The sequence below is a fragment of the Cajanus cajan genome, chromosome 5 (genome assembly GCF_000230855.2).
Source record: "Cajanus cajan strain Asha chromosome 5, NIPB_CcT2T_4, whole genome shotgun sequence".
NCBI lineage: Eukaryota > Viridiplantae > Streptophyta > Magnoliopsida > Fabales > Fabaceae > Cajanus > Cajanus cajan.
Window position 1 is genome coordinate 70,936,897 of NC_138521.1, and position 11,408 is coordinate 70,948,304.

The 11,408-nt window shown below is 32.0% G+C and overlaps 1 protein-coding gene and 1 long non-coding RNA gene across 2 annotated transcripts; both read right to left on the reverse strand.

The window, feature by feature from the left end:
- Positions 1–1,359: 1,359 nt before the first annotated feature.
- LOC109808712 (uncharacterized) lies at positions 1,360–3,693 on the reverse strand. Its single transcript, XR_003805119.2, has 2 exons — positions 2,978–3,693; positions 1,360–2,835 (listed from the first exon to the last, which is right to left on the reverse strand). It is a non-coding gene; the product is annotated as an uncharacterized LOC109808712 (long non-coding RNA).
- A 1,812-nt stretch (positions 3,694–5,505) lies between these two features.
- LOC109809546 (clathrin adaptor complexes medium subunit family protein) lies at positions 5,506–10,949 on the reverse strand. The gene is made up of 8 exons (XM_020372885.3): positions 10,518–10,949; positions 10,312–10,440; positions 9,801–10,112; positions 8,659–8,942; positions 7,654–8,546; positions 6,435–6,491; positions 6,041–6,088; positions 5,506–5,893 (listed from the first exon to the last, which is right to left on the reverse strand). The coding sequence occupies exons 1-8, from the start codon at positions 10,586–10,588 to the stop codon at positions 5,822–5,824; spliced, it is 1,866 nt and encodes a 621-aa protein (XP_020228474.1). The 5' UTR covers positions 10,589–10,949; the 3' UTR covers positions 5,506–5,821.
- Between the last annotated feature and the right edge of the window lie 459 nt (positions 10,950–11,408).

Consider the following 11,408-nt stretch of genomic DNA (forward strand, 5'->3'; position numbering starts at 1 on the left):
TAAAATTCCTAATTAGGCCACTAAATTATTGTTTTTTTAAATTGGGTCCTTGATCTTTTACAAATTTTGTAATTAAATCCGAAAAATTAGCAAAATTAGTAAAATTGTCACAAATTATTACTTTTGTGAAACTGTTACAAATTAATTACAAAGATTCAATTACAAAAAATATATATATAAAAGATTAATAACTAACTAACTATATATATATATATATATATATATATATATATATATATATATATATATTTTAAGTTTATGGACTTAATTAAATATTTTCATAAAAATTCGGAACTGTATTAAACCTAAAAAAAAAAAAATACAAACACAAAGTAAATGTCTATTTTTTCCGCTCTTCTTCACCCGACATCTAGTAAGATATCTCCTTGTTTTGCTTCTCATTCGAATTCCTCAAAATTAAACTTTTTAATTTTTAAACATTCCAAAAGAATTATCCTAAAATTCCCATTCATCAACTTGAACCACTTTATCTTTCCCTCTTGAAGTTGAAGTTGCACACAAACCTTTCTTAGAAGCTTTAGCAACTGCAATAGCAATAATACACCGCTTGGTGATTCCTTTCCTCTCTGTTTGTTCTTCTCATTTTAGCCTAGTATAAGTTGTACGCTCTCCTACCCATAATGCTTAATAAAACAGTTGATAACAATCATCATCAAAATCCATCCAGAGATGGGTTTCCAGATTAGCCCGCCTGCATAGGCCCACACTTTAAATGGTCATTCTTTTTTAGGTTCACGCTCATATTGCATAGTCTCAAAGAGTAAATGGGCTTATTCGTGACCCATGAGACTAAAATCTTAAAAAAATATTAAAAAAAATCTATTATCTAAATTGAAATTGTCAATCATTGTTATAATGAACTAACTAAATTGTTGTAAAATAGTAACATTACATAAAAAATTAAGTAACTCCAATGTGCCGCCGGCACTTAATAAAGTCCTTCTAATGCCATCATCAAGGAATGCACATCCATGAATACGATTAACTTTAGTGTTCTTTTCACTATCATAAATGTTGACATAAATAATAATAAAAAAAACATTTATTAACGGTTAATCATGTTCTCATTTTTTTTAAAAAAAAAATAATATTTAGACAAAAAGTCCAATTTTAAACGGATGGCCCCTGAGCCTTAATCTATATACATACCCATCTCTATAACCAAATCACTTCCAACATTTTTAATGATCAAGCCTTTTTTTTTTTTTTTTTATAATGATTTGGCACCATAAATATCAATGGGATGATTAGTTTCTTCCTTTAACAAAATAATAGGAAGTGTCAAATAATGTGTTTAGATTGAGGGTAGAAACTAATAGCGAGTAAAATACTATAGTATAACCAACACAAAATTGTTAATTTTTTATTTTGTAAAAAGTGCAAAGCACCATGTTTGGAAACAACCACTAAAGCACAAACACAAATAATAAAAGTAATCTTGCTCAACATAAGCATGTGGAATTGCGCATTACATATCTCTTCCACATCCTTGGAACTTTACTTTTCTCTGTTCCAAGAAACTACAAATATTAACTAATTCAAAAACAATCTGAGCAACTTTGAAATTCCATAAATGTCTGAAATTTTCACACTTGATGCTTGTTCCTCCATATCACATATTGCATTGCAGCTGAGTGATCAATTACAATAAAACAAATGAGACATTTTTTTATCATCAGTTAGCAAGAGAGAGAGAGGGTTTTGTAATACACACTTCTAACTTAACTGATGCCATAGACCAACAACCAGCCACCAAATTCATGAACCCTGCATATCAAACACTGTAAACAACCAAGCACACTTGCAACATCACACGACACAGTCTTGAGCATAACGAACTCACGAATGTGGCAACAATCAGGTACGGCAGAAGCCAAAATGCTTTTCATTTGTTATATGATTAATTGTCCAATAATTACGGGATGACCATCCTTTTTTCTCCGTCTTTTTCTTAGTTTTGGAAACGAAAAGGTGTAGAAAACAGAACAAGAACAACTCAATTATGTTATTATTATTATTATTATTTATATGTTAAAATCTGAAAAGTAAATATTTTAAAAACAATTTTCACATGACATGCATATGAAACAAGTTTTCATTATTTAAAAAAAAAAAAAAAGTTTTTGAAAGCAATAAGCAAACAGGCCCTTTGGCTAAAATATCTTCTAAAAGGCTTGAAATCAAATCAAAACTATTTTTTAAACTATATTATAAATGCGGAAGCCACAAATCAATTTACAAATAACTTCCCCTCGCCATGCACATTGTAATATGTACATAAAAGTCCATAATCCAGATGTTCTCCAGCGGCGTCATTGGCTAAAATAGCCTTCCTTCTTACATTTGTAACCATACAAAGAATATAGCAAACTAAGATCAGAACAGTTAACGGGTTGTGTCCGAGTGATTTTGCGGTTTACTATGAATCAAGGGAGCATAAATATAAAAAAAAAATCTAGCCTTTTGCGTGCTGCAGGGATAGCATATGAAGCACCTAGATACAATGGTATTTAAGTCTAATATTTAGACAACTCATAATTATAAACACTATTAAAACCTATCATTTTTTCTATGTTATTTTATCAAATTATTACCACCAATCATAATAACTATCTTTCTTTTCTTCTATTTTTTTCCTCTTAACGTGTCAAATAGGTGTCATGTTCGAGAATAATTTTTTTGCAAATATAATGATTGGATAGGACAGCATAAAAAGGGGAAAATTCCCTTAAAACCAAGGCTTCTTTTTGGGATAAAGTTTCAGTACTTCCTCTGGCTAGCCTTAGCAGGGGATAAGCAGAACCATTGTAATACCTATTCCAGGAGGTTCATTCTTTAAGTCATCAAGTGTTAATAAGACAATCAATTTGAAATGTGCATAGACAAGTATAAAAACACGTAAACAGCAACATAAGGAAGAAATGAATGAGGAGTAAAAAGAGATGAGGGTGTTTACCCGCACATAAAGCAATGGTTTATGGATTGTTGGGTAATAAAAAGATCCTCTTCAGCTGAAATCAAATTCAGGAACTGTCAGCGTCATCTTCCTTTACAACAGTTTCAAACGAAAACAGGGTAAGGTTGTTTTCATTTTAAAATAGGCATTGGGGATTGGGGATTGGGGAATGAATCCAATGCCTATTTTAAAAATGAAAATAGCAAAGCGCTGTTTCCATTCGAAGAAGAGTGCAGTGAAAAGGAAGGCAAGGCGGTCTAGAATTTGATTTCAAGTGAGGAGGACAGAAGCTGGTGTCTTGTTGTTTGCCAGAAACCCTAAACACTCTCTTCAGATCTAACTTTGTGTTGCCTCCCAAACACATCAGCCATAATAAATACTCCCTCAAATCAAATCACGTCAGCCCTAGTCTTTTCCCCTTGTTTGTTTCCGCCTCTGCCTTCAACTCAAGTGCTTTTAGATCGTAATATTAGTATTATTTAGTACAATATGTAAGGTAATTCATATGATCCAATAATTGTTTTATTTTATATAATAATACTAATTATAATTACTTCAGTATTTGTTAATTATTAAAGATAAAATGTAGGAAGTTATATGTTTAAATATACTTTTTAATCCTTTAAATAAAAGTTGTTATAAAAAAACCTTTTAAGAAAAAAAGACAAATTTGTTTTTCTCCTAAAATTGAAAATAATTTTTTTTAGTACATGTAGTTTGAAAAGAAAAAAATTATTTCAATCTCTATTTTTAAATACCATGAGTAAATTTGTCAAACAAAATTTAATTATTATTAAATCTATCAATTCACCTACTAATATTTTTATTAATAAAAAAATAATATATTAAATTTAGTTGATATTTTTACAATTGATTCAATCTACCATTGTGTGCTGATGATGAATTAGTAATCCTAAAGTGTTAAAAAAGTTTTAATTTAAGGGAACAAAAATAATTTTATTTTAAATTTTAAAAATTACAAAATATTTAACTCATTATATTATTACGGTAGATTAAACTGAGGTCCAAGTTGGATACGAGACATAGAGGATAGTTCAAAAAATTTTACCATGAACATTTAAAAAAAAAAGATAAACTTATTTATAAACTAAAATTAACTTATACATAGTAAATAAAAATTATAGTATTAATTTATTCCAAAAATATATTTTTAACTTACACATTAGTTAGTTTAGGCTATAAAATAATTTGTTTAATTCTTTTTTCTTTTTTCTTTTGAGTGTTTATGTAAAAGTTTATATAAATATACCAATATCCACTATTCAAAAAACAATGATACATTTTTTTTTTGAGTCGGTTTATTTTAACTTTTTAACTTTTTTATTTTCTTTTAAAATGTTAATTTTGATTTATAAGGAGATATTTTTTTTATTGGATCGATATGAATAAAGTCGTTTAAAATTATTTTAACTTATAAATTTTTCAGTAGTATAAAAGATTATTTTAATAAAAAATAAAAATAAATAATTCCTTTATATATATTTATAAAATTATTTTTTCAAACAATAAATATAAAAGTAAGCACTGTTTTGTTTAACTTTTTTTTTTAATTTTTAATTTTAAAAAATATGTAATTATCCAATAAACTTTAATTATTTATAAACATATCACTAATATGTCAAGAATTATGAAAATTACATTATTTTAATTTGATAACTAAAATTTACGAAATAGTGCATAAAATCTATAAAAAAATGTAAAATATTAATTTAAATTAAAATCTATACTTACACATCCAAAGCAGTTCTTGGGCTCTTGCATCACTTTTCTCACCATTCATAAGTTTATTATTATTTTATTACTCGTTATATATTTTGCATGAGCTAATTTGTCGGGCCTTTTGTCTGTTAAGCATGCGGTAATTTCAAGCCCACGGGAACTGTGGTTTTCTTTTCTGATGGATGAAATATTCAGAGACCCCGACGACTAAAGAAATGTGAAGAGTGCTTCTAACCTCTGGCAATTACGCCGGTCATCACTCTTTTCTTCAGCTTTAGACAAATTTTTTATAATGTCAAAATAATTGTTTTTATATCCATTCGCTCAGTAAGTATTTGTTTACCTTTCCAAAAACAAAAAACTAATATTTGTCTACTTAACATTACTCCCTGTCTTGTGGAACATTTAATAAATGCTGAAATGCCCATTAATGCACATCAAAAGCACATAATTTGATCTTAGTAACTCTAATTTTACAAGAGAAATATGTACAACATCGGGTTAGCTACACCCTTATAGTATTGGCTCCTTCCCTTCATCCCAAAGTAAAAGGAATTACCCTCTAGTTTATCGCAAGTGATCATAGAAACATTTCGCAAGGCATAACACCCGTATCGACAAGAGTTGGATCGGGGTAATAAATAAATTAAAAATTCATAAACATGTAATCTAATAGTAATGATTTTTTACTTAAATTTTAAATAGTATATTGCATATTAAAAATAATATGAAGCACTAAAAAATCAATTAATTAAAGAATTGATTGAAAAATTTGCAAATTTAATCAATTTCATTAAAAAAAATTGCAATCCAAGGATTTGATTAATAAAATTTACTGTTTATAAAATGTTAATAGTGTAAGTTTGTCAAAACTATTATGTACCCAAAAAAAAACATAGTTTGTCAAGACTTACATCAACGAATCCCGTCCCTAATTACAACTACAAAAACATTTATTACTTACTAATTAGCCACTCGGGAGCAAGATTCAATTGTCTGTCTCCACAATACTTGGCAAAGAATAAAAAACATGATTCCAGAGTCTTCCATCAGATATCTGACGGTGTCCTCGCCTTTTAGATATCCCTCAGTGGCCATTCATACTTAACTTGTTATTGTGGCAACATGTGGGCACTTACCAAGAGTATTCCACAGAATGTAGTCGCCGGAAGTAACCTGGTTAGGACCAGAAATAATAAGACATGGACAGATATCATTGACAATGGAAGGAACAGGAAATTCTGGTAGTTTTATCATATTCAGTGGGGTTCGCTTAAAGTACGAATCACTGATCTTACACAAACAAATCTAGTAAACCAATACCTGAGTTGAAAACTCCACGGGTGCTTTTACAGCTGGATAGATGCTCACCTACAAAATACGCAAATTATCAGATAGACAACAAAAGGAAAAGGGGGTTTCAGGGCGTAAAAAGTTCAGCAAAGTCGTTCAGTTGTCTTAATGTATCAATTATAGATTCCTTGGATAATGTATCCTTTGAAGTAAAAATTATAGATTCCTTGGAGTAACAAGGACAAGTATGATAAATGAACTACAAGAAATGGCTGCGAAACAACAAAAAGACATGGAAACATAAGTTAACTACCCATTATACTAAACGTGCATAAATTTGTGATACTGAATCAAAATTATACTTAATTGTTTATAAATAAAAAATAAAAAAAAAGTGTCAACCAAAATAGCTCGGTAGACTCACAGATTTAGGATCAACGGCAATTCCAGATACTGATGTCCCAACAACCTTGAATGATACCTATAACAATGAAAATACTAAAATAAGAAGATCTAATCTTTATGGAATTATTAGAGACTTCTAGCATGCTTTCAAGATATGTAGTATTGTAGTCTAATCAAATATATATTCATCAATTTTAATAGAACATGGCTCAAATGCACATTTTTTGTATGAAAAGCTTAACTGACCAGCAAAAACTATAGTTAACAAGGATGTGCGATAAATTTTAAGTAATACTCCATTCATACCAAAATGACTATAGTTTAAGGTTTTTACACATAGGTTAAGAACAACAAAAAATGTATTACTTGTGATGGTTGAATAATTTATAAAAGGGTAAATTAGGGGAAAATTAATATTACATTGAAATAATTTATGAAGGGATAATTAGAAAAAAATAATAATATTGCAATAAAAGGTGAGAATCTCAGTCATTTTGAGACATTTTTCAAGTGCTAAAACTGCACTCAATTTGGGACAGAGAGTATAAATATAACCAGCTAAAAGGAAGCCAACCACACAGACCGTTGGGGCCATGAACTAATTTTTAATTTTAAACTTGGTAAGATTATCAATGACATTCTAATTCTAAACATCAAGGAATACCAAGACAGGCATAAACAGCTTATACAGGAAAGACCTAAATTCTAAGCTTATCACTGAATTATACAATATGCCAACAACTATCTGATTTGGGATATTAAAGAAGAAACCAAATTCCTAAATTCCTAATATTCCTAAGGTGAAAAGACCTCATAGGAAAATTATAAACTTCAAATAATGAAGGTTGGGCAAATCCGGTAACAGAATATTTAGTTATGTTAGAGGTCCAATTGGGCTGGGTTTGTGCTAGATTTACCATACTACTACGGTTGTATCTGGCCAACAATATTAGTAGAAATAGGAGTATTGGGTTAATGTTTTGCATCATCACAGCAACGGTAATCTAGAGTCCTATTAGTGAAATATATTCCTTCTTCTCTCTTCTCCACCCAATCCCTAAATTTCAGCACTAAAAATCTGATATGACATGGTAATATAGCCAAAAGCATAAACTAATCAAAAACCAAAAGAAAAAGCTAAGCAAATTTCAGTCAACAAAAAAATGCAAGCTTCATAGAATATTAAGAGATAAAGAATATCCCTTGCTAAAAGAAGAAAAAAATGGGAAGGCCCGTACTTTAGCATAATTGTATGCCTGCCAGCAAAATGGCTCCTCTAAATCGACTGGAGGAAGATCCTTGTTGATTTTTTCCATCAAATGTTCTTCATTAACCATGTTACCAGCATTATCTGCCTCATTATCACTATCCTCGTCAGCAATGATTCCAAAAGATGACCTGGAGGAAGACAACCTTTGGTTTTGCCATGGTGCAAACTTGACTGTTCCGGGGAAAGTCACTTCAATACTTTTTCCAGTCAGTCCCCGGCCACTTGTCACAATTTTCCATTCAACAGAGTGCTCTGAAGTTGAAACTGTTCCCACAGAAGGAGTCCCGTCCAAAGACACAATCCTCCTCCTAGGAAAGGGCATAGTCACAGTACAGAACTCCATTGTTGAAGGAGCCTTATATCCTTCCATTAAATGCAATTTGAATAGAAATGCACCTTTATCCTCAGAAACCATTGACAACTGATAGAATCCCTTTATGGGGGGACCAAGGGCACAAGTTGCCTGATAACGCATCAACACAAAATTACCTAATGGTGGGGAAAACATCACACCCTGTTTATCCACACCTTGATCGGAAACTTGAGCACAAGGATGATATGATAAAACCCCAAGGTTTGCAGTGTTCAATCCAGACAAGGGAAATGACACATCTGGCAACCCTTCCAAATCAGCTCGACAATTTATTTGACCAGAAACTGATATAGTATCTGGAATCTCATCTCTATCATACAGAGCCGCATGAACAATCTCATGGATTGTAAACAGAATTCTCTGCTTTCCTTTGAATAGATATGGTTTCCAAGCTGGCTGCTTCTGGTCTGCAGGAGGCAAATCTGTTGCAGAAAATCCGTTGGCCTTTATAGTAAAAATATTGGAATAATTAAGGTCCAAGGGTGTGCCTGTATAAAAATATACATTTATAGAATAAATTTACAAGCAATGGGTAACTAGCTTACTTGAAAATCCACGGCAAAAAATGAGATGAGAAATACCATAATAAAAGGTACCAACCAAAGGGCATTGAACTACTGATAAATGTTCTCAGTGCATCTTTATCCAAAGGCCTAGACCCAATTTTTGGAGCATCTGTGTTAACTGATCCTGGTACGGCTGCACCCGAAGGAGTGGAAGAAGCAACTGGTGGAGCTACAGGTTTTGCCCTGGAAGAGATGCCTATACTACCAGTGAGTGAATCAAACAGCCCTCCCACAGAGGGAGCTGCGCTTACAATCACTTCTGGTTCTACAGTGTCGCCAGTAATTATGTCACCAATGGCATGTGCTACCATAAATGCCCTGTGAAATTAAAGGCAAAAGTAGCTCAGAATCTCTGATTAAAAGTACATAATAGAAAGTAAAACCCCAGCACCAACAATACTGTAAACTCACTTGGGAGCAATGGTAGTGCAAGTGCAATCGATTTGGTACTTAAAAAAAAGAAAGAAAAAAAAAAGCGCAATGTAAGAAGGACAAATAATTAGGGGCTTTCTTTTCTATATATTCCCAAACAATACGACAAGCACATATGCAAAACAAATGAAAACTGTAGTCATCTTGTTAGACAGCAGAACAACAAGATACAAATAGAATGTTAAAAGTGTATTATAGGAAGAAGGGTACAAATAGGAATTAAACTTATTTTATCCTTTGACCTATTAGTTAGGTTTTCGGTAACAATTAGTTAGTTTAGGCCTTCTTTAAATAAGCCCCTGTTTAGGCTGAGGGGGAGGATATTCATTTTTGGTTAGTTTCCCAACTGGACAGATTCCAGTGTGAAAGGAGTAGCCTCCTTTGTGTACTCATTTCTTCTAAAATTCAATAAAACTCAGGGACAAATAATGCCCTTTTCCCCTCTGTCCTCCCTGAAGACCTAACACATCTTCTCACCCTTTAGCCCCACCCTAAATGAAAAGGAGTCCAATGGCCACTACATTACATCTGCCTAAACAAGCTGAACAAAACCTCACTCTACATAGCATTCTGTAGTAAAATGAGATAATGTTCTCGTACATGTGTTTCAAAATTCCTTTCAAATTGAGTTACCAAAATAAATAAAAGAGCAATCCAATTAAAAATAGAATTATAATGCTAATAACAACTAATCAATCTAAAACTACTTGTAAGTGGCATTTTCAAGTAACTAGATTAGCATACCCTGTTACTGATGGAAGGTCCAACAAGAGGGAAGACAAACCATTATCCATTCCAAGAGCCGTTCCACAATCAGGTCTTTTACACAACCCTACATACGCCTTTAAATGCCTAGGCTCAACCAATGGAAGAATAAGTATACTGTAAAGACCCTTTATGTGGAGGATTAAAGGCCACAAAAGATTCTTATCGCCCTCCTCTTCTTTGTTAATGTAAAGACCGATGATATGACAAGTAATGGGATCATCCACCCAAGAATCTGATCCCAGAGATGAATTACTCTTGCGTATGCCAAATCCTCGTGCAGATCCCTCCCTACAGAAAAGCAGAAAAAATCATTCAAACGACAAAGGTTCCCAAAACACATGAGACAAGTATGATGTGTATAGCATAGCAACAGTGAGATTTGTTTAATTGAATAATGTGAATAGCATTTTGGCGTTCTAATAATGAGATGGAAAGCAGGAATTGGAGTGAAAAGAGAGAATAGAGAAGATAAAGAAAACTAACAAACCTATGCTTTCGGCGGAGAAAAGCATCAGCGAGGGCAGAGTCAGTGGGTAAGGAAGAGAAGAGTTGATCGGTGTCATCAGAGTGGGCGTTGCAAGAAGCACGCCAACGTTTCTCTACCACCGGAAACCTCCTGAGGGTATAAAAAGAATAAAAAGTTGAATGTATTTGCGGAGAGGAGTTAGAGTTGAGGGAAGGAGAAGAGGGTACCTGGAGAAAACGACGGCGTCCAGGTTGTTCAGAATCCATATTGCTCTGATGCTGCATCCACTGCCCATCATGCTACTCCCATCGTTACTCCATCACGCACCCTTCCTCTATATTGGATTCAAACTATCTCACTTCTCATCCCTTTCTCCTCTTTTTTTTTTTAAATTTTTTTACCAAGTTAAATTCAGATACTAATTTATTATTTTCTAATAATGCTATTTGAAACCAAATTAGTCGATAATACCAAATTTACCGATAACTTGTAGTAAGGTTATGCCACCAATTACTTTTTCGGGAAAAAAAAATACATCAATTAAACACTAATAGTATTCCTTAAAAAAAAAAAAAAAAAAAAACTAACAGCAGGGCAGCTACCTCATGGAATAAGTAAAGACCTGTTTTGCAACATTCAACTGAATGAGAATCTTCTGTCTTGAAAACACAGAAGAGATTATAAAACATACACCCGAATGCAGCAGAGTGGTACCGTGGAACAGATATTGTAATTTGAATAACCACCAAAACTTTTTTATATTTTATTAGTAAAAAACATTACGTACCTTCGTTAAAAAAAATAACAAATATTTTCTAATAACTTTTACAGTTATTAGAAATTATTAAAGATAAAATAATAAAGGGAAAAGTAGACACTAAAATAGACAACCTCATTTATTATTGATATATATTATATTATTTTATTTTATGTACTTTTTTTCTTCTTTTGCGATGAGAATTCACTACGGTTGAAAAACAATTGCAAATATTTATCGTCCTAAAATCAGTTTCCAACTTCCCTGATCTTGAAAATAGTTTCTCAACTTTCAAATTATTAAGTCGCCTGCGGTACTCCAGATGACCCGATTCCGTGTCATTAGAGAAAGAGATTTATTT

Excerpts from the sequence above, each read along its gene's own strand:
- LOC109809546 (XM_020372885.3), bottom strand. The coding sequence starts at position 10,588 with ATGATGGGCAGTGGATGCAGCATCAGAGCAATATGGATTCTGAACAAC. Across the intron at positions 6,089-6,434 it reads TTGCCGTTGATCCTAAATCT|GTGAGCATCTATCCAGCTGT; the intron begins GTGAGTCTACCG and ends CGTATTTTGTAG. Across the intron at positions 5,894-6,040 it reads CCGTGGAGTTTTCAACTCAG|GTTACTTCCGGCGACTACAT; the intron begins GTATTGGTTTAC and ends GGTCCTAACCAG.